Consider the following 24,725-nt stretch of genomic DNA (forward strand, 5'->3'; position numbering starts at 1 on the left):
GTGCGTCTCCAAATGATCCTCAAGTCTTTTCTTATACTTTTCCTGTTGATGAATCAACGACCGAGATTAAGTCCATAGTCAACGACTAAGACTAAAACAGACTTGGTCCTCATCTCTTAGAAGCTTCTCACCCTTATCTTTATTAATACCCATTAATATTTTTATTTTTCTAAGTTTAGACTTAGGAACTCATTAAAAATATTAACTATTTTAATAACTCCTCATCGGGTGGAATTTTTCAAAATGATTTCTGGGTCTTGGAGATCTCATGTGCCTTAGCCTCTCCTCCAAATTTCAATGCTAGAGCACATCCAATGCTACCAAAAATCAACACTCCCTCTTAGCGAGGAATGTGCTCTAACAATGCTTCGTTATAGAAACATCACACTGATCTTCCGCATCGGTACCTGTGCTGATGCTTGGCCTGCTGCCTCACATTCCCTGCACTGCTGCTTCCTGTACTGCTGCCCATGACACTGCCACTGCTGCACCTGTACTACAACTCCCTCTCAACACGGTCACCATGCTGCCCATAGCACTGCCATTGCTAATTGCTGCACTGCAATTGCTGACACTTATCCATTTCTGCTACTAAAATGGATTCTTTACCATCCCTATCTTCTCCCTGAAATAAACAAACTTTGTTCTTCCTAGAGCCTTGGTGAGGATGTCTGCCACCTATTCTCTTGTAGGAGTGTACCTCAACTGTACTGCCCCTCGTTGGACACAATCTCTGACAAAGTGACACTTGATATCAATGTGCTTCGACCGATCATGAAATACTAGATTCTCAGAGAGCTTGATGCAAATTTGATTATCACAAATGATCCTGGTCGCTTCCCTCCTTCTCCTGAATAGATTCACAAGCAATTTTCTAAGCCATATGGCTTCGCATGAAGGTGTGCTAGCTACCATATATTCTGCTTCAGTTGAGCTCAGAGCCACGAATTTCTGTTTTCTACTACACCAGGAGGTCATTCCTGATCCAATGTTGAAACAATATGCAGTTGTACTTTCCCGATCTATTGAACTTCCAACCTAATCTGCGTTAGTGAACCCACTCAGCCTAATGTCATTGTCTCCAGTGTACAATAGTCCATGCTCGACTGTTCCTTGTATATACCTGAGAACATGTTTGGCTGCTGCCCAATGCGCCCTCTTAGGTTCCACCATGAACTGACTGAGGGTGTTGACAACGTAACAAATGTCTGGCCTGGTATTAACCAGATACATCAGGGACCCTATAAGCTGCCTGTACAAGGTGGGATCAAAGTCTTTATCTTTTGATGCATCAATCTTCTTCTAGTTGGTGATCATTGGAGTAGCCATAGGTCTATAGTCCTGCATCCTGAATCTCTTCGAGATTTCTGTAGCATATCTCCCTTGTCCAAGGAAGATCTCACCCTTCTGCTGCCAAACTTCCAACCCCAGGAAATAATGCATCTGTCCCAATTCCTTCATGTCGAATTCTGTGGCTAGGTTCTTCTTGCAGTCTTTAATGAACTTGGATGAACCTGTCAGGAAGAGATCATCCACATATAACACTAGGATTAGAGCCTCATTCTCTATGACTAGATAATAGAGATTAGGGTCCGTGTCACTCTTGACGAACCCCATCTTCTGCAAGTAGCCATCAATTCGACTGTACCATGCTCTAGGTGCCTATTTAAGCCCATACAAGGCTTTTTTTAATTTGCATACATGAGGTTTCTTCTCATGTGTCTCGAAACCTTCTGACCGTTCAATGTATACTTCCTCTTCTATTACCCTGTTTAAGAATGCTGTCTTGACATCCATTTGATGAATCTCCCACCCCATTTGTGTTGCAAGAGATATCACGGTTCTAATAGAAGTATACTTGGCTACTCGGGCGAAGGTTTCTTCGTAGTCTATCCCTTCCTTCTGAGCATACCCCTTAGCCACAAACCTGGCTTGTATTTCTCCACACTGCCTTCTGCAGCATAGTTGACCTTGTAGATCCATCTCGAACCTACCATTGATCTGTCCTGAGGCCTAAGTACCACTTCCCATACATCATTGACCATTATAGAGGTGTATTCCTCCACCATAGCATCTATCCATACTTGATGATGAACAACCTCCTGAAAACTAGAAGGTTCCCCAATTTGAGCTACTAAGGCCTAGTATCTGTCTGGCTGTCTTCGCTCCCTTTTATTATTCCTGGGTGCACCAATGAAGTCCTTTGCATCCCGTAGAATCTGTCGGAGTTCCCGACTTGTTCTTCCACTAGTAGTAGTCACATCTATCAGCTTTTCCTCGGAAACGAAATTCCTCCTGTTTTGAAGCTTTGTCTTCAAGAGAATTTTTGGTACTAGTTTCTGCTGGTCGAAGTGGTTTGACCAATGGCTCGTCTTTCAACTGCTCCTCGGAAGGCATTTCTCGGGATTTCCTGAAAGCTCTGTCCTCCATGAACTTTACATCCTACCGAATTACTACCTTCCTACTCTCTGGAAGATAGAATCTATATGCCTCAACATTCTCGCTATATCCCATAAGATATCCTTTCTCAACAATTTGATCTAATTTCTTTCTCTTTTCTTCGGGAATATGGCAATAGGATAAACTCCCAAATATCTTGAAATGACTGAATTTAGGTGTCTTCCCTGTGAAGACCTTCTCCGGAGTGATTTTGCCCAATGCCCTATGTGGAGTCCTGTTCTGGACATAAACTGTTGTGCTGCATGCTTCTGCCCATAGAAATTTAGGCATATCTTGATCATACAACATTGCCCTAGCTGCTTCCATAATAGTTCTGTTTTTCCTTTCTGCTACTCCATTTTGCTCCGTATTGTAGGGAGCTATCCACTCTCTTCTGATGCCTTCCTTAGCGCAAAAATTAGTGAAGTCCTTGTCAACATACTCTGCACCATTGTCTGAGCGCAACACTTTTATCTTCTTTCTTGTCAGATTCTCCACTAGAGCCTTGAACTCTTTGAATCGACCAAAAATCTCATCCTTGGTTTTCAGAAAGTAGATCCAAGTCTTTTTGGAATGGTCATCGATGAAGGTGACAAAGTATTCGACACCACTAATATCTTTTGTGGACATCGGTCTGCAGATATCTGAGTGCATCAATCCTAGCACACTCTCAGCCCTATTATTACTTCTGGAAAAAGCTGCTTTGGCATATTTGCCTAGAGTGCACCATTTGCAGACATCATCTCGTTCGGTATTAGTTCTGGAACTCCTGATACTGTTTTCCTGAGAATTCTCAGAGCCCCATGGTGTAAGTGTCCCATCCTCCTATGCCATAGTTCATTCAAATATTTGTCTCCACCACTGCTTATTAGTGCCATTGGTGATTCTAGCTGCAACCTGTACAACATGTTACTTCTGATTCCATTCTGGGCCTTCTTTTTCCAACTCGAGTGTTTGACATATACTTTCTCCTTAATGAAGAAAACATCATAGCCCTTGTTTTGAAGTTGAGATACCGAGAGTAGGTTCATTCCCAATCCTGGCACATGTAGCACATTGGTTGCTCGAAGCCGCTCTCTTGCTTCGGTTTGAAAGACCACAACACCTTTTCCCACTGGAGTACACTTCGCCTTATTTCTCATGGTGATCTGAAAATTCATTCTTTCTTCCTGATAATCTAAAAAATATTCTCGGATTCCTGTCATATGCCAGGAAGCTCCACTGTCTATATACCAAACCTCCGAGGAGGCAGAGCTTGCTAAGCAAGTGACTTCTTCTTCCAATCTGGAAGCTAACATAGAATAATTGTAATTCATGTCCCTTGTGCATGGTTCTGGAAATCTGCGCGAGTCCCCTTGAGTGGATGTCTCTGCATCATGCTCTTGACCCATAGTTGATTTCCCTCTCCTGTTGCCAGATCTCTGCTCTGATACCATGTGAAAATTTCTAAACTGAAATTCTACTGCAACAACTAATTTATTTCACCTACTTATTATTCACAATAAGTTATTTACGAAATCCCTTCAACAGATGTATTAAAATAAATTCTACTGTAGTTATCACACAATTACCCAAAGAAAAATATATGCACAAGAACCAATCACATAAACACAATTGTTTTTGGACAATCCCTTGTGTCACCTCCTCCTCAGTCATTGCCTGCTGTTGATGCCCTCCTCTTCCTCCACCCTGCAACTCTCTCTTTGAAATCGATCTCCTTTACTTGAGAATCAATTTTCCTAAAGATACTAAGTATCTGTCGGTGTGTCTCCAAATGATCCTCAAGTCTTCTCTTATACTTTTCCTGTTGGCGAATTAATGACCGAGATTAAGTCCCTAATCAACGGCTAAGATTAAAACAGACTTGATCCTCATCTCTTAGAAGCTTCTCACCCTTATCTTTATTAATACCCATTAATATTTTTATTTTCCCGAGTTTAGACTTAGGATCTCATTAAAAATATTAATTATTTTAATAAATCCTCATTCGGGTGGAATTTCTCAAAACGATTTATGGGTCTTGGAGATCTCATGTGCTTTAGCCTTTCCTCCAAATTTCAAGGCTAGAGCACATCCGATGCTACCAAAAATCAACATAAACTGGGGTGACAACTTTGTTCCTTTTCCAAACTAGATGGTGTTTCTGTTTGGTTTAATGGGGATAAAAACCTGATCCCCTACTTCATAATTCCTATTTGTCCTGTGAGCATCAACATAACTTTTCTATTTATCTTGTGCTTCCTTTAACCGTTGCCTAATTTGTTTTACTTGCTCTTCCATTTCTTGAATTAATTTTGCTCCCACTATCACTCGGTCCTCTAACTCGTCCCAACTTAATGGTGTTCTGCAAGGTCTGCAGTATAATGCTTCAAATGGAGGCATTCCGATTGAACTGTGGTGACTGTTATTGTATGCAAATTCAACCAAGGGAAAGTAATTTTTCCAATGTGTTTGCTGATCCATAACGTACATCCTCAACATATCTTCTAGTACTTGGTTCACCCTTTCTGTTTGTCCATCAGTCTCAAGATGATAAGATGTACTTAAATTTAGTTGAGTTCCTAAAGCTAACTGCATACAAGTCCAGAACCTTGAAGTGAATCGTGGATCCCTATCTGATATAATCTTCTTAGGAACTCCATGAAATCTAATGATTTCATTTATAAATACTCGAGCTACGTCAGCAACTTCATAAGTATCTCTTATGGGAATAAAATGGGCGCTTTTTGTTAGTTTATCCATCACGACCAGAATGGTATTGTGCCTTTGTGGGGTAAGAGGTAGCCCGACGATAAAATCCATAGAAAATCACCTTCGATTTGGTGATAGGAATATCGTGAAGTTGCAGGAGACCCGTTGGGTGATAATGGTCAGCCTTCACTTGCTGACATTCATGACATTTGGCAATGAATTCGACAATATTGCGCTTCATTCTTGCCCAAAAGAAGAGTTTCTTTGTATCATCATACATTTTCTTTACACTAGGATGCACACAACACAGTGCTCTGTGGGCTTCCTTATGGATGGTGTTTCGAAGATCCCCACTATCAGGAATGTACATCCTTCTATGGAATTGCAAAAGTCCATCATCCTTTAGTTCATACCCCTCAAAATTAGGTCCTTTTGGATCTTTACTATGAAGTCCAGATCTCACTTTTAAATACCAACTGTCTTCCAAGAGATGTTTTAGCACTCGCTTTCTCAAGTCTACCTTGATAGGTATTAGGGAAAAGATCTTTGGTCTTCTATTTAGAACATCTGTCACTACATTATCTTTCCCTTTAATGTATGAAATTCCAAAATCATACTCACTTAAGAATTCGCTGCATCGTCTTTGCCTAACATTCAAGTCCCTTTGGGTAAACAAATGTTGTAAACGTTGGTGGTTGTTTTTGAGCATAAAGCTTCTCCCTACAAGGTAGTGTCTCCATATCTTCAAAGCTAGTACTACAATGGCCAATTCTAAATCGTGTGTGACATATAGTTTTTCATGAGGCTTTAACTTCCTTGAGGCATACCCTATTGTTCCCATATCTTACATTAATACTGCACCTAATCCTTGCTTGGATGCATTAGTACATGCGGTAAAGTCTTTGTCCATATTAGGTACTTGCAAGATTGGAGCATTAGTCAACAATCGTTTAAGTTCAGAGAATGCCATGTGACATTCCTTGGCCCATTCATACCTAACTCCTTTACGTTGGAGGGTTGTGATAAGCTTTGCAATTTTTGAGAACCCTTCTACGAATCTTCGATAGTATCTGGCTTAACCCATAAAACTATGTACTTCATGCGCATTTTTTGGTGTCAACCAATCCATGATTGCTTTTACCTTCTCAGGATCTACTGAGACCCCTTCACCAAATATGATATGATCTAGGTAATGAATTTTCTAGGAACACTTCGATAGCTTTCCATATAACTGATGTTCCCTGAGGAAAGATAATACTATTCACAAATATTCTTCATGCTCCTTCTCATTTTTGGAATAGATGAGAATATCATCTAAGAAGACTTGTTCAAAGTGGTTGAGGTACTTGCGGAAAACACTATTCATAAGATTCATGAATACTATTGGTGAGTTGGTCAATCCAAATGCTACCACAGTGAACTTGTAATGCCCGAAGCGTGTTCAAAAGGCAGTCTTAGAAATATCACTGTCCTTAATTCTTAATTGATGATAACCTGACCGTAGATCGATTTTTCGAAGACCAAAGCCCCTTTCATTTGATCAAAAAGGCTATCAATTCGGGGCATTGGATACCTCTTCTTTACTGTCTATGCATAGCCGCAAGGAACCATCCTTCTTCTTGACAAAAATCACAGGTGCACCCCAAGGTGAAATACTAGGTCGGATGTGTCCTATCTACAATAGTTTCTTCGGTTGAATTCGTAATTCTTGAAGTTCCAGAGCCGCCATTCTGTAGGGTGTTTTAGAGATTGGTTTTGTACCAAGTTTCAATTCTATTGTGAGATCAAGCTCCCTTTTAGGAGGTAATCCTGGTAGTTCCTTAGGAAAAACATCCAGAAATTTGGATAACACCAGATATTGCTATAGGGATGGCCCTTTTTCCTTGCTCACTTCCTTTACTGCATATACCTGACAACCTTTTCTTAGGCAACACTTCATTTGCATTGTTGAAATGAAGCGTAAAGATACCTTCCTCTTAATGCCCTGGATTTGGATCGTCTCTCCTCATCATTTATGCTGAGAATTCTTTTTCCATAACAGTCTACCCAAACTTTATGAGCTTCTAACTAATCCATCCCTATGACGAGATCATAAATCCCTAGGGTTGTGACAAATATTTTTAACTTAGTCGAACAGACCCCTAGATTAACTTTGCATTACTCAACACTTAATTCTACGTATTGAAGTTCCCTTTAAGCCATTTCTACTTGTCTAAAATCATTTTTCTTGTGGGTTGCCAACCCACTTTTATTTAATGCATGTGAGGAAATGAAACTATAAGTAGCACTAGTATCAAATAATATTTTGAGTTTTATGCCGTTAATAGTACATGAGGACAACACTATAGTGGACTGATGTTATGCTTGGTTGTTGTTGTCTATTGCATGGATTCTATGATTGGCTTTGGTATTTGATGATGGATTTTTTCCCACTCTTTGCACTACACTTGACAAGGCCTCTGGACAATCACGTTGAGAATGAGGTCCTCCACATCCCAACAATTAACCTGGGGTCATTCCCCTTGTGTTAGACTGTGAGTTTCTTGAAATAGAGCTCTGTCCTTTTGTGCTACTTCCTCTCGCACTTCTTCCTCTATTATTAGTTCCACAAGAGTTCCACTAACTTGTGTTAGATCTTGATGATTCTGTAGATATAGCATTAGCTGCCATGGGAGCCCGTGCTCCTACTTCTCTTCGAGTAAATCTATTACCATAAAGAGGTGGCCTTGAACTGCTCTCCCTTAAGAAGTTATGGGGAGTCTTCCTTGGAAATCCTGGCTGTGGTGATCCTGTTGGCCTGACATCCCTTTTGATTCCTAGATGCTCCTCTGCATAGTAGGCACATTTAATTGCTTTTGCTACTAATGATGGCCTCCACATTCTAACCATGGCCTTGATTCAAGGATTTAATCCATACATGAAACAGTCGACTTGATGTCTCTTTTCCTTGGTACTGGCTATCGCCGACTCTTTTAGTGTTTCCAAGATTGCTTCTAATGAATGCATTATAATGGTTAGCTCAGGCGCCGAAGCAGTTGGTACTGATGACGGTGGTGGTGGTGGTGATAGCACTGGCGATGGTGCTAGACGACGTTGTCGTTGATATGTCTTTACCATTGCAACATTTTTTCTTGATCACAAAATATGACTAAATTATCTGAGGTACAATTTAGATTAGCAAATACAACTTTGTAAATTCAAGCTCACATGCGGGTATAGGTTTTCTGCTATTATTACCTGCAGGTAGGTGTTATTGATACTAAGGTCAAGGAGGGTGGTATTGTTACCTCCTTGTCCTGATGCATGGTAATTTATTCTGATGCGTAATAATACTTACATAGATCTTCCTGGTTCATAGTATCACTTTGTAAAACTACCTAGAACTTTCTAACCCTATTATGCCCATGGAAGGGTTATTAACTTTAGATATCTTCATTAATGACATGTTTAATTCTTTGAGTAGCTTAACAATTATATATAGACTAAGAATTATTATGAATAAGATATAAAAGGATATAGATATACATCTAAGACGAAAAATGTATATGACATTAAGGCATCTTTTTTTTTAAACGTCATTTAAAGTTAAAAAAGGAAGTTTATAAATATTTAGGTGATTCTTAATTAAGATTTGAATTTATTAACATAAATTATGTAATCAATGTTATAAAGATTATTACAAAATCATCATTAAAACAAATTAAATTGGCCAAATTTAAAGGAATAAGGAATAATAATATATATATATATATATATATATATATATTTTGTTTTGTTTATTATTTTCGCTGTGGTTCACAGACACCTTGGTCAATGGGTGGCGCTACGTCCATGGAAAAATCTGGGCTGATTGAACCCGAAGGGAATCTAGCCCCGCGGCCCACTAGCAAGGCCTAACCCCAAGGGCTTCGGGGAGAATGGACCTTGTGACCTCCCGATGGCGAGGCACTGATTTTGACCAACTAAGCTAACCCTTGGGGCTTGGAATAAGGAATAATATGTATAAGGAATAATTTAATTTAAAGGAATCTATGTCTTAACACATAACAAATTGGCCAAATCTAATATTCCACGTAGCAACTAAGAAAACCATACAAAATGGTGTTGGAGAGAGGATTTATTCCAATTAACTAAATAAAGATAGAATACTTTTTTTCTTGCAATACCCCCTCAACTAGAAAATTAATTAATTAATGTTTACTCCATTTTATCTTTAAAATTACAAAATATTTATAGTAACCATGTGTTCCATCATAATGAAACCTAAGCAAAAGTCACACCTAAACAAAAGTCATATAACAAAACAAAAAGTCATATAACAAGAAGTAACCACTTCTAATTTAATTCCATAAATAAAAATAGAATACTTTTTTTTTCCTAGCAATGTCCCTTAACTAGAAAATTAATTAATTAATTTAACCAATTTTATCATTAAATTACAAAATATTCAAATTAGAAAAATTACACTTAATCTATTAAAATGCTCTCTTCCACCATGATCGTCTGTCTCAGATTTCTGCCAATATCTTGGCGTGGCATTCGAGCAACAAGCTGCCATTGTTAACAAAGAAAGGCCTCACCCCACCGACTATGATTTTGGACCGAAATCCAATTTTAAACAACATATATTTCTGAGACAATGGCCAATTTTTTTTTGGATGTTGATCCAAGTCGTTTTTATTTATACATATTCACTTACAAATTTGCTTCGTTTTGCATCAACAAAAAATATTACCACAGATTACCACAGATTGGAATTACATGATTGTCTGGTTGCTCTCAGAACAACTCCAAAAACAGCTACCAGAAGATGACCCAAGTTACCACTCGTTCACTCGACCTTTCTTGCGCTGTGTCTCCTAGCAGATGGCCCCAAGTTACCACTACTTCACTTGACTTTTGTTGCGTTCTGTATCTCTCAATACTTGGCAATAAGTTGAGAACAAAAGTGCTTTGAAATCTGATAGACTTCTATGTTTCTTATCTGGCTTAGAAAACAAAATCACCACTACTTCACTTGACTTTTGTTGCGTTCTGTATCTCTCAATACTTGGCAATAAGTTGAGAACAAAAGTGCTTTGAAATCTGATAGACTTCTATGTTTCTTATCTGGCTTAGAAAACAAAATCCTCCCTTTACATTGAACGAAATTTATGACCTCTCTCTTTTAATTTTTTTAATTTATTATATGAGTGATGAAAGTGACAAGGGCCCAACAATTTCCGTGTTGAGGACCCATGACATGTGATTTGGTGTGGGCGAACCTTTTTCTTCTTGTAGTCAAGATATCATGGATAACAACTGGCATGGTTTGACATACAAATGCGTCATAATTTACACATAAAGCGTTTTCCCCCCGAAATTCTTTTATGAGTTATAAGTCGATTATTTTGAGAAAGTGTTTTCTTAAGTTGATTATTTTCTGAAAAAGTGGAAGGAAAATGATACCAAAATGTGAAACCGTGCATTAAACAAACCTTTATGGGGATATATATAATAAATGTGAAATACTGTGATTAAAGCGACATTGTCCTTAGGCCGACACAACTACACCATCAAAACCTTTGTTTTAAATTGATAAAAAAATATAAACATAATGTTTCTGCCAAGACCCCTGTCTTGGGTCGATGATTATATAAAATATATATATCATGACACAACCATCACATTCTCTGTTTGTCCGGTGGAGGTCTAGTGTTGACGGTGGGTTAAATCTAACTAGAATGTAAAACCCTACTTGTGGATTTAACTAGAGAACCCACTTTTGCCAATTTATGCCGGATTGAATCTAAGCCCTAAATTTGTCAATTAACCAAACAATAAATTTGAATCGGAAAAAATGCAGAAGAATACCTAGAAATCAGTTCGAAGGCATTTCTAGTTTGATGTTGCTCCCGCTCCTGCTATCAAACCGATCCTTTGCTTCCCAACCTATCTGGGATTAACCTATTTGGTTCCCAGATCTAGAAGACTTCAAAATGTTGGTCTTTTGGCCCCTGTGCCCAAAGCTCCAAGAACAATTAAGACTCAATCTTCCTCTTTGTTTGTGGCTTCCTTGAAATTTCCTCTCTGTTTGTGAAATTCTCCTAAAACTCCTCCCCCTTTAATTAAGATCACCACCCTATTTTGACAACGTGACTTAATAAAGAAAATGCCTTAATGAGTTATATTTATTTGGTTGTATTACCTTTAGATCATATAATATTTTAACTTCTTTTAGTTTTAGTTTGAATAACAAATTAATATATTTTTCATTCCCTTTTGTACAATATATCTTACATTCCCATATATGTATACTATGTGATATATGTTTAATTTCAAATACATATATGATAGTTTATTAGTATCATATATATGTGTGTGTGTGTGTATTATGATTCCTTTCTATTTTGTACAATATATTACATTTCCCTCTTTATTTTATATAATATAGTTATATACATTATGATGGTGGTACACACATTAAGTACCTCACTCATTATATATATTTTTTGAGAGTTAGGTTTTTTACTTAGTATTTCAATAATGAATCCATTTACCCTATACTTGGGTATTTTCATACTCAATTAATATATATACTAGTACAATACATGCAATGCATACATATGTAGCTATCATATGCATGTCTCGTATGCATGCTAATATTCCTATGTTCCCTATAACTTGAGGTGGGTGTTTACAGATTCACATGGTTTTTACAAGGTTTTAGACTTGTACCTTGGGCTTACGATGGCGACAATGAAAATGTGAAAAAATATATATACTCTTGTTGTTTATTTTAGGTATGTTCTATGCTGATAGCAAATTTACTTCAATTTTCATATTAGCTCAATATCAACTCCAGATTAGCAATCACATTTAGCATGATAGTAAGATGCAGATAGAACATAAACATAAATCGTAGAAGACAAGCCAAGAGAAGAGGACACAAGATGTGGCGCCAACCAGGGACAAACCCCAATGTGGGGAAATCCTTGATCAATTATTCTTATATGTTCTTCAATAGTTCAGTAGAGAGAGATAGTACATATACATCAGAAGTCAACATTTTGACTTATCTAAATAAGAGCAGAGATCTTCACTAAGAAGATGGCACATGAGGTCACTGATTCGAACATAGGTGATTCCATGACCTCGCTGTACCTGTCACTGTGCTGCACCATGGTGCACCATCATACCATGTCCATCATCACTGTGCTACGCCATCATACCATGTCCATCATCACTGTGCTGCACCATGTTGTACCATCACTGAGCTATACCTCATCATGCTGTACCCAACATGTTGCTCTTCATCATCATGCTGCACTATGCATCACTGTGCTGCTCCCATCACCGAGTTGCACCCAATTATTACGCTGCACTACACTGTTGTCTCTAACACCATGCTGCATCCAACTGCTGCATCTAAACATGTTGTCAATACAACATCTTCTAGAATGATGTCCTCCTCTTGCAGTCAAGGAGGGACACCACTTCTGCCATGCTGCCAAGACTGATATAACTGCCTCAGCCACTGGCTATGGCCTACAGCCTAACCCAGCAGCAAGTTAAGCTATAATCCCACAGTCCTACGAACAATTTCACTCACAACGCTGTCATCAACATGTGGCCACTGAAATACAATGCTGATCCTTCAAGACTCTATATGCTGTTAGAGCTTCTTCTTATCAGCGGATTGAGGTTTCTCATTGCTGTAGTAGTTCCTCTAGCCAGTGTAGTAGAACCCTCCTTAACTGCCTGTAACAACCCTCCTAACAGCCCTTCTTATGGACTGTGTATAGGGCACCAACATGATACATAAGACTATGGTTTACTGCGGCTAGGGCAGACTTGAGACTGAACCATTTAGGCAGCATATTGTAGCTCTAGAAATCCCCTAGGACTGCGGCCAAATCTTTTCATTTACTGCGGCTAGGGTAAGACTGTAGTCCTCTCGTTAAGACTGCGGCTAGGGCTAGTACACACAACAGTTAGGGCACATGAAAGCCCTCCTCAACCTGTGGCCTAGAACAACGCATAAGGGCTAGATAAGGCAGCGTGTAGATCTGTGTTTAGGTCCTAGGGCATCCATCTAGGGTAGAGACCCTTTTCTAGGCTGCGTTGAGGGCTTACACCACTGCCCTTCTTGACTGCATATTAGACCTATGTTAGGGCTTCTCCATAGGGTAGCGTTAAGGCTTCTTGAGGTTGAGATAAGGGCTGTCCTCCATGACAGTGTAGAGCTTTCCCATCTCCTATGATAGCGTAGAGCCTTCTCCATTAGGGCAGTGTTGACTCTTAGGATCTCTCCTCCCACCAAAACCCAAAGACAAGTGGAGAGGAAGAGATCGCAAGAAGAGTGTGTGTGTACAAATGACTAGCAAGGCACCTCTTTTTATATTAAACGTTAAGCACAAGTGGGGGCAATTTGGTTGCCAGCCGACCTTGATGAATTGTCCCATAACGCAAATAAATTCATATCTTCATGAATACATGTCGGAATCGGATTATCTTTAGATCAATCCTACACCTCTCGATAAGAGGAATCCAAGAAAAGTATCAGCTGCCATGAATAAGTAGACCCACATGGAGTTTGGCCCTAGTTTCCAATTTTAACACTTGTTGACATGAGGGGTAACAATGCTCATTTCCAAGTTTCATGCAACTTATGTAATTAATAATTTACTATTGCTAGTTATATGATTGGATGGTTTATTTTATTCCACTATTAAAGTATCTAGAATTATACTTATTATTGTCGCAAAATCTAGCAAGCCTAGTGCAAAGCCTCACTAGGCAGGTCCAAACCTTTTGCGACAAGAGATCGACTACCACTTTCACCTCAACAACCTTTCTGCAGCTAGTTTGTGGTATTTGAACCACAAGGGAGACTTCCCTATATAGATCACCTAAGGGTATTCAACAAGGGTTCTTGGTGATGGATAAAGTCTAATGACTGGGATAGGGTACTGGCGAAGCCTGGAGGGCTAAGATAATCTTTATCAAAGTACAAGTATCCAGACCCTAGACTACTTAAGCAAATTATAGGGTTGTTATAAGTTAGGGTTTGATTGATTTTAAGGCATGCAATGTCATATAATAGCTAGAGAAAATAATCTTACTATGATTAATCAACAAAGGATTGAGACTATCCATTAGAGATGTAGAGTTTAGGGTTTGGAATGGAGTTTGAATGGCTGAAACATGCGTAAAGCAACAATATAATGATGACATAAGCCCTAGAAACATGATCTTAACATGCAGTAAATGTTAGATTTTGCTTTTTGACAATTATTTAGTGCAATTCCCACTTAGAGGGGCAATTACATATCAAATAAAATTACTTTTTAGCAGTATCTCAAAGAAACTTTAACCGTAATACTAAATATATAGAATTTAAAAAAGAAGAGAGAGAGAAATTAGTAAAATTAGAAGGTTTGATCACCACCACCTAGACTAGTGCCTTGATCTAAATGGGCCATGGAGCCAGCTAAGGCAAATTTAATGAGGACGACCTTGTTGAATAGGGTGAGAGGGCTAAATCCTCTTCCTCTTCTTACAACCCCTAGCGACATCCTTATTAGGAAGATTTTAAATTTAAGAGATGCACAACTCATGGTTCTCTTAAAGGATTCAAGATTTTTTTTTTGCCTGGCATATAGAATCAAGATTTCTAAATACATTTAGCAATTTTAACCATGGCACATGTAGAAATCCTAATTTACTCAATATAACATGCAAAATGTAGAAGATATGCAATGAACCTACAAAGTTTCCACAAGAATCTCTTAAATCAATCCCAAGAAACTAAATTCAAGCAAAAGATCAACCTCTAAGAGCAATTCACACCATAGAAATCACATTGTGGCCAAGTAGAAGAGACAAAGGGCTAGTGTGCACTTCCAAAGAGAGGGAAGTGTGATGAATGAATGATGATGATAAATGAATAAGGCTCCTCTCTATTTATATGAGGCTAGCCAAACTTTATTTCATTAATTTTACAAGAAAAACCCCCTAAATTTACTCAGGCGTTCAATTGGGTCAAAGGTCACATGCCAACCTTGGAATAGCTCAAAAACATAACAAAATGCCAAAAAATAACACACACATGTGAGAGAAAAGAGACTCTACCATGACATCATTATCCAAAATAGACAATAAGGCATCAGGGGACATGAGGCAAGGGTCCAAGAGTTCTCCTTACTCTAAGAAGTCAAAAGTGCTTGTGTACATCTCCAAATGGTGCCTCCTCCACCATGACATCATCGAAGAGAGGCTCTATGTCACCCTTTTCAAGCATGTAGGAGTGACATGGCACCTCTAAGGGCAAACATTGGCATCAAAGAGGGATGTGTTAGCCCTCTCAAGTCATCTCAGTGATAACCATCCTCGTCTAGGTTCTGGAACATCAGACAGGGTCAAGGTAGCCCGGGGGCATCTTTGGTCCATTTGTGTACACCATCAAATGGTCCAATGCTCAAGCCTCTAGGCTTAGCATTTAACCTTCTAGAGGCTCATCAATGGGTGCGACATCATGTGGAATCAACTCAAGTCCTGACACTCATCTCTAGAGGGCAAACACTGGGCCATAAAGTCATGTTTGCTCTCACAATAGGGCAAAGAACCTAGTGGAATTTGTTGAAGAAGAACAAACCATCCCTTAAGGGATCTCTGCTACATATGTGGTACCACATGAACAAAACCTCTCAAAATCAAGTGAGATCAACTTCATTAGGGACATAAAACTATCAAAGCATCACAGTGAACCATATTCTAATGTTAAGGGCACAATAATACTTCACACAAAACTTACCTTCAAATATCTAACTAGATTAGGATTTGTAAACAAGTTACCTCACTTATCTTAGAGATGATTAGTTTAGTAACACTATTAGGTTCTTCCAACCCCCAAGGGGAGTGACCTTTCCTAGGTCAACCCATCAATCCATAGGTGTGTGTGATAATGGTAGTCACGGAGTGGGAGAGGCTTCAAAGAAAGTGCCACAACCATGAGACCACCTAATGGGGGTCCAACATTTTGAGTGTGATGATGTAAGGAGGGTGCAATTGTGGTGGCATGAGGTAGCCTTTTCCTTCGCCTACTTTTTTCAGCCCTTTGGTGTGCCTTTTACTTCAATGATATTTCCTTTATTTGGTGCATAGTTAGGAGTTCAAGCTTGCTTTATGCTTCTCCAATACACCTTTAAGATGATGTAGTTTCTCGCTTATTGGGGTTGAGACATTCAAAACTTCCTTTATTTGAGATGAAGCATCAAATGCTTGAGGAACTGGGTGATGGCTAATGAGGGGGTAGAGCTTATGCTAGGCATTCGCCCATGCTCTAATCTTTGTCCCAACCTTCTTTTGCATTTTGTATTCTCTTTCATTGTGACTTTATATGCTTTTAACTTTCTTTTGCTTGCATCAACCTTTGGGGCCAAGTTTTCGGTCCCTAACTCAAGGATGCGGATATAGGGCGCCAATCCCAATGACCAATGACTACCAACCTGAAGAACGAAGCTGAATAATTGGGAAATATGGAAAGTGGTAAGTATGGATTACCTTGGACACACTATATCAATTAGTGCCTCCCCAGTAGTGCCCTTCCTAAACCCTAAGGCCTCAGAGGAGGTCCCACTAGACTAGAGTCAAAGACTAACCTCCCAAGTGAAGTGCGGGAACAAGGATACAATCAAGATTGGTCAATCATTCAGTTTGCCTTATGATCCATATCAATATTCCCCTAACATTAAATGGAAGCGCATGATTGCAAGAATGGTTAGAGTACCTGTTGAGAGATACCCAGCTCCCTTCAAGAAGAATGCTAGATGGGAGAGTGATTTGACTAGAGCAATGGGTGGAGAATTCTGGCATAGTGTTATGTGCTGACCATCATGGGGCTGCGGACTGGCTTGCTGTCAAATGAGAAGAATTTTTTTCTCATGTGTTACCCACTTTTGGTGGATAACACATACAACCCACTTTTGGTGGATAACACATACCAAAACCTCTATTTGTTGTATTTTGAACAATGTTGCAAAAATCTTTGATTTCTCTCTTTTTTGCAAATTTTCCAAGTTTTCAGGTCACCAAGTCTTCAAAGTTTTCCAAGCTTTTGAGGTCTGAGTTTATGCTTGAGCTTTGATGATTGTTTTCATGTTTCCCCTATTTTTCCAGTTTTTGACTTGATGATCCTGGATCATTTGAAGCATAAGCGACTACGACTGTCATTTACAATGCATTGAATAGTTTCCATTAAGGATGTATTTTGGTTACAACCTTCATTAACTCACTTGTTTGAGGTTAGATAATCAACATGTTGATTTAGGAGAGGATATTATAGGACTGTATTTTATTTTAAGATGTAGCTTCTCCTTTGTTCCTTTGGCATTCTAATTTATTTGAATACATTATTTGATCTATAGTTTGTATTGAAGATTCCTCCAATGTTTTAAAAATTTAATGCAGATTGGAGCTAACTTTAATTGCAACTTAACTTGAAGAAGTTTCTTTAATAGACATCTTAAATAGTTCAAAGTATTTGTAAGAGAATTAGTTTGTGCAATATGAACAGTTATTCTCTTGGATGTGCAGAAACTTCATTGGAATGAGCACAAAGAAGAATGTAAGCGAATGGAAGAACAAATGAAATGCATAAGCATCTTGCATGATTTCCCGTTTAGATTCACTGGAGAAAGTATAGAGAAGGTGACCCATTATTTTGTGCTCTTCCTCCATATTTATTTTGCACTTTGAAATATTTATCATGCAAAGTGCTTGACTGTTGTTTATAGATTTGACAATCTTTGTTTTGAAATATGTATTTCATTAATTTATCTTTGTAATAAGTGTTGTGGATAGATCACACCTTAGAAGAATTACTAGTCACGTAGCATAGCACAAAAACACACATTGGGCCTAAAAAAGTGTCAGAACAACTATTGTGCACAGATCAAAGTGTGTGGGACAGATCTCTAATAAATTGATTATTTTCCAATTTTTTTCTGATTTTTAGCCATTGCAGTTTTTTATTTTTATTTTGTGAAAGGTTCCTTCAATTTTTGTGTTTTGTTGAGATTTTATGGCTAATCTATGTTACTGGTCAATCTGCCATCATGAAAGTGTAAAAATCCAAAACACCCAGATGATAGACTGGAGTAACTAGGAGGTCAGCCACTGTCACCTCACCAAATCTTCTCTGTTCTTTAGGCCAGCTCTCCTCTTGGTCAAGGGAGGCTTCCCTAAGTAGGAATGCTGACAACTAAATCTATGAGGTGTAAGGTGATGTGAAAAGTAACTTCCAGCAAAACAGGTTCAAAAAATTGCAGAAAAAGGTGTATTGGAGGAATGGAAATTAGTGCCTAATCCATTAGGTGAATTGTCCCATAACAATGTTCAAATGGGAGGCTGTCCTAAAGATGGTAAAGGGGCACAAGAGTTGAAAAATACAAGTGGAAAGTGCTCTTTCTCCTTGCTGCCCTATATTGCAGAAATATACATCCAACACTCAAGGTAATTACAACTATCACGAACAATGTCAAAGTGCATTCATCCAAAACTAGAGAAAGAAATGCAAGCATGAGCCCTATTCCTTGACCACCCACTTGGCCACATCAATCAAACCAAGCCACACCTCATCCTTGGGCATGGCACATATATCCCAAGGCACCATAGGAAGGTCCCGCTCCCCACATTATTTGGATTGTTGATACAATTTTGGCATTTGCTCCAACTATTGAAAATGTGCTTGTTGGGAAACCAACATGACAAATAATAGATGGGAGAAGCTTGAAGGATCCTTCCCACGACAGTGAATTTCCCAACAAACGAGAGGTCCTTATTTTTTCAGAAGAGCAGCTTACTCTGCAAATGCTGTAGACACCAATCCCATATTGAAACTAGAGAAATTCCCACTTCAAAGGGAATGTTGAGATATTGCACAATAACACCTAGGTGAGCAAAATTCCAAGTTGGGGGATCAGATCAGGGGGCTTATGCAAACAAACCAACTGATAGTTTTATCAACTCACTACCGCTCCTAAGGCCTCACAAAAATAGTGAAAAGATCCTCGGTTCCATCAGTTGATCCTTGATATGCCAACACAAAAAGAGAGAATCATTTGCAAAATGGTTGCTAACCATCTTTGAACCGTTTAAGAGAGAAAAACCCCATATGCTAGCCTGAAACTTCCAAGGAATAGCCTAAAACATTTGTCAGCAAATAAAGATAAGGAGAAAAGGCCACCTTGCTGAACAGATTGATACATCAAAATACATGGGACAAGGAGTTGTTTTTGAGACAAAAGTTGAGGCACTAAAAAAAGTGTGTCCTTGATATTGACACATCGTGGGCCAAATCCTAGAAGACCAATCATTTTGATCAATGATAAAGTATCAGTCAATGTGACCATAGGCCTTGTCAAAGCTAATCTTCAAAAATAGCACTTGCTGGTCAAATTCCTTAGTCCATTCCATGGCCCACCATGTTGAGATCACTGTATCAAAGATAAACTGCCTCAGCACAAAACCTGTCTATTCCCTCCAAACAATCTTGTTAGCAACATTATGCACTCAAAGAGCTATTGCCTTGGCTAGGATCTTATAGGTCACTTACGACAATGTGATAGGTCTCCACCCCCTTATGGAGTCTCTTGAAGAATTTTTGGAAATCAACTTAAACAACCTATCAAAGGAGAAGGCCTTAGATGCCAAGTAGCAAAAAATATTCCCTATTGAATCCCACATTGCCTTCCCATCCATGCTCGGGGACCTCCCATTTTGTCACAGGGGCTTCACTCAATGAAGCTCTGACATATCTCGTGCGTTCGTGGCATATTAAACAATACCCTTAATTTGATTACATATTGGAAGATACCTCTAAAAATCACATTATTTAACCCCCTATCAATACAAACCCAATACGCCTTCCCAATTTAAAAAACACTCATTTTCACTAAATATTGTAGATATTCATTTTTTCATTAACATTTTTTATACTTCTTTATATTTTTTCATCAACTTTGAGCTCCTTTTTTTAAACTTGCCAATATAAAAACCCTTTACTCCTTATATGTTAATTTGGGGTAGCATCGGATGTGCTCTAGCCACAAAAATTGGTGGAGAGGCTAAAGCACATGAGATCTCCAAGACCCAGAAATGGTTTGGGCAGAATCTAACCAGTTTGGAAGATATTAAAATAATTAATATTTTTAATGGAGTCCTTAAGTCTAAACTTAGGGAAAATAAAATATTAATGTGAATTAATATAAAACTGAGTTAGAATGGTCCAAAAGTCATGGATCAAGCCAAATCTAATCTTAGCCGTTGATTAGGGACTTAATCTCGGCCGTTGATGGACCAACGAGAAAAGTATAAGAAGAGGCTTGAGGGTCAGTTGGAGAACACACTGAGGGAGACCAGTCAGTTCAATTTCTAGAGCGGGGTTAGTTGAGAAATTTGAACTAGTGGTCTGGAGAGCAGCAAGAGGCAGCAAGTACGGAGCAGAGAGTTAGGATTAGCAACAGAAGACTAGCGCAGAGGCAGGAGAGGCAAAAGCAGGGGATTTCAGGCAGATGCTGAGGCAGCAGGAGACTGTGCAGTCACTAGAGGGCCTGCGTGGGTGACGCAGAGAGGCCCGGGGCTGATGTAGATAAGTTGGGGCTGACGTAGATAAGTTGGGGCTGACGCAAAGTGTTTGGGAGCTACGCAGAGGTCAGCCAGGCTGACGCTGGGACTGGGAGAAGTGCTGGAGAATTTTTCTTTCTGTTGGGTGAGCCAGTTTAGCATCCGGTTGTACTGAAGAATCGCTGAATAATAAAATCCTCCCTTGCCGCATTGGTTTTCCCACATTGGGTTTTTCCGAGCACTGTTGTCCAAAATATTTATGTTGATGTGTTGATTCTTGTGCATGTGTTTGTTTTTGTATTATGATGTGATATCTGCAACATAATTTATTTTAATGTTTATTGAAGGAATTTCATAAATAACTTATTGAAAATAAGTAGGCAAAGTAAATCAGATGTTGCAGCGATAGAATTTTCACATGGTATCAGAGCGAGTAATTAGAGACAGGAAGGGAAAATTAGTTATGGATCGAGACCATGATGCAGAGGCATCCACGTCAGGGGGCTCACACAGATTTTCACAAAATTGCACAAGAGATTTCGATTTTTCCATGTTGGCTTCCAGGATGGAAGAAGAAGTGGCTTGTATGACTAGTTCTGCATCATCAAAAGTATGGTATATAGACAGTGGAGCCTCTTGGCATATGACAAGAATCAGGGAATGTTTCTCAGAGTATTGAGAAGAGAAGATGAACTTTCAGATCACCATGGGGAACAAGGCAAAGTGTACTCCAGTAGGGAAGGGTACCATCGTTTTTCAAACAGAATCGGGAGAACGATTCCGCGCTACAAATGTGCTGCATGTACCAGGATTGGGGATGAACTTACTTTCCGTGTCGAAACTTCAAGGTAAGGGCTATGACATCTACTTCATCAAGGAGAAGGTATACGTCAAACACCCGAGTTGGAAAAAGAAAGTGCAGATCGGGATCAAAAGTAATAGGTTGTACAAATTACAACTAGAATCACTAATGGCACTAATAGGTAGTCATGGAGACAAGGACTTGAACGAACTATGGCACAGAAGAATGGGACATTTGCACCATGGGGCTCTGAGAATTCTCAGGAGCACTGTAACAGGAGTTTCAGATCTTAGTACAGAACAAAATGATGTATGCAGAGGATGTGCTCTAGGAAAGTATGCCAAGGCAACATTTCCTAGGAGTAAACACAGGGCCAAGAGTGTACTAGGATTGATACACTCAGATATTTGCGGACCTATGTCCACCAAAGCTCTTAGTGGTGCCGAGTATTTCCTTACCTTCATTGATGACCACTCAAGGAAAACTTGGATTTATTTTCTGAAAACCAAGGACGAGGTTTTTTGTTGATTCAAAGAGTTCAAGGCTCTGGTGGAGAATCTGGCTGGGAAGAAAATAAAAGTTTTGCGCTCAGATGATGGAGGAGAGTATGTTGATAAGGACTTCGTTGATTTTTGTGCTAAGGAGGGCATTGGAAGAGAGTGGACAGCTCCGTACAATCCGGAGCAGAATGGAGTAGCAGAAAGGAAGAACAGGACTATTGTGGAAGCAGCTAGGGCCATGATGTATGATCAGGATATGCCCAAATTCCTGTGGGCAGAAGCATGCAACACAACAGTCTATGTTCAGAATAAGACTCCTCATCGGGCGTTAGGCAAGGTTACTCCAGAGAAAGTTTTCATAGGGAAGACACCTGAAGTCAATCATTTCAGGATATTTAGGAGTTTAGCATATTGCCGCATACCCGAGGAAAAGAGGAAAAAGCTTGATCAAACCGCGGAAAAGGGATATCTAGTGGGATATAGCGAGAACGCTAAGGCATACAGAATCTATCTTCCAGGGAGTAGGAAGGTAGTGGTTCGATGAGATGTAAAGTTCATGGAGGACAAGGCTTTCAGAAAATCCCTTGAGATGCCTTCCAAGGAGCAGTGAAAAGAAGAGCCGTTGGCTAAACCTCTTCAACCAACAAAAGTAAAGAAATCTTCCTCGGATTAGGAAGATTCACAGGACGAGGAGGAGCTAACAGAGGCACCTGCTGGCAGAGGAAGAACTAGCAGGGAACTTCATCAGATTCTGTGAGATGCAGAGGACTTCATCAGTGCGCCAAGAAACAATAAGAGGGAGCGAAAACAACCAGATAGATATCAGGCATTAGTAGCTCAGGATGGGGAGCCTGCTAGTTTTCAGGAGGCAGCTCAACATTAGGTTTGGCTAGATGCGATGGTAGAGGAGTACAACTCTATAATGGTGAACAATGTCTGGGAGGTAGTGCGAAGGCCTCAAGACAGATCAGTAGTAGGTTTGAAATGGATCTACAAGATCAAATACGCTGCAGACGACAATGTTGAGAAATACAAGGTCAGGTTTGTGGCTAAGGGGTATGCTCAAAAGGAAGGAATTGACTACGAGGAGACCTTCGCCCTGGTAGCCAGGTATAAATCTATTAGGACTATGATATCTCTTGCAGCTCAGATGGGGTGGGAGATTCATCAGATGGATGTCAAAACGACTTTTCTGAACGGGGTAATAGAAGAAGAAGTATACATTGAACAACCAAAGGGCTTTGAGACACATGAGAAGAAGTCTCATGTATGTAGATTGAAGAAAGCCTTGTATGGGTTGAAATAGGCACCTAGAGCATGGTATGATGATGATCGAATTGATGGCTACTTGCAGAAGATGGGATTTGTCAAGAGTGACGCAGATCCAAATCTCTACTATCTGGTTATAGAGAATGAGCCGCGTATCTTAGTATTGTAGGTGGATGATCTCTTTCTGACATGATCATCTAGGCTCATGTTGAAATTTCTAAGTCTATCCATTAGAAATTCTTCCTGTACTATCTGATTTATTTCTTCCTACTTGTTCAGTTACTTAACAAGTTATTTACCATGTAAATACTGAAAATAAATACAAGTACAATATCAACACATACATATCATCAACTGAATGAAAAACAAGCACAAGTGACACCGTTGTTTTTGGACTAATATCCCCAGAAAAGCCCAATATGGGAAAATCGGTGCAGCTATCAGAGGGTTTTATTATTAAGCAGTTTTAGAATACAATCTGGGTACCAGAAATGGCTCACCCAACAGAGAATGCCCTCGGCAGTAGTACCTCTCAGTCGGAGACAAATATTTTGGCTAAATCACCGGAGGAACGATCCCACAACAACCTTGCAGCACTTCTGCTGCTATCTATCACCCTAATAGGGACTGTGTCACCCTATCTAGCTCTCTAGCTCCAATCTGCCCCACGAGATCTCCTAGCGTCAGCCTCTAGGGTCTGCGTTAGCCTCTCTGGCCCAGTGTCAGCCCAACGTCAGCCTCTTGGGGCTCTACGTCAGCCTCTGGAGCCTCTGCGTCTCCCATGCTGGCCCTTCTCAGGATTTGCGCAGCGCCTGGCTGCCTCTGCGTGGCCTCTGGCTGCTTCTGCGTGGCCTCTAGCTGGCTCTGCATCAATCCTCTCCCAGCTTCTGCGCTGATGCTCCCGGTACTATCTCTGCCTCTCTGCTACTATATTCACTGCCCCTCAGCTGCAACGCTGATCACTCCTTCGATATCCTCAACAAGCCCTGCCCCAGAAAATTGAATTCTTGATCAAATCGGTGTGTTCTCCAACTGACGCTCAAGCCTCCTCTTATACTTTTCTCGTTGGTCCATCAACGACCGAGATTAAACCTCTAATCAATGACTAAGATTAGATTTGGCTTGATCCATGACTTTTGGACCATTTTAACTTAGTTTTATATTAATTCACATTAATATTTTATTTTTCCTAAGTTTAGACTCAGGAACTCCATTAAAAATATTAATTATTTTAATATCTCCCAAACTAGTTAGATTCTGCCCAAACCATTACTGGGTCTTGGAGATGTCATGTGCTTTAGCCTCTCCACCAATTTTTGTGGCTAGAGCACATCCGATGCTACCCCAAATCAACAGCTCATTGGGCACTACAAGAATAATCTAACCACAGAATTCGATATGAAGGATTTGGGACTAAT

At 39.5% G+C, this 24,725-nt stretch overlaps 1 protein-coding gene across 2 annotated transcripts in view; it reads left to right on the forward strand.

Moving 5' to 3' along the window:
* LOC149261004 (zinc ion binding protein) overlaps positions 1-24,725 on the forward strand; it is a 449,429-nt gene that overhangs the window by 49,199 nt on the left and 375,505 nt on the right. For both annotated transcript variants that reach the window (XM_089421537.1, XM_089421534.1), the window contains exon 2: positions 17,707-17,820. In XM_089421537.1, the coding sequence (XP_089277663.1) occupies positions 17,707-17,820 (114 nt within the window). The remainder of the gene's footprint in view (positions 1-17,706; positions 17,821-24,725) is intronic.

This window comes from Pinus tabuliformis, chromosome 6 (genome assembly GCF_031772625.1).
Source record: "Pinus tabuliformis cultivar Carrire ecotype Pingquan chromosome 6, CPIR1, whole genome shotgun sequence".
NCBI lineage: Eukaryota > Viridiplantae > Streptophyta > Pinopsida > Pinales > Pinaceae > Pinus > Pinus tabuliformis.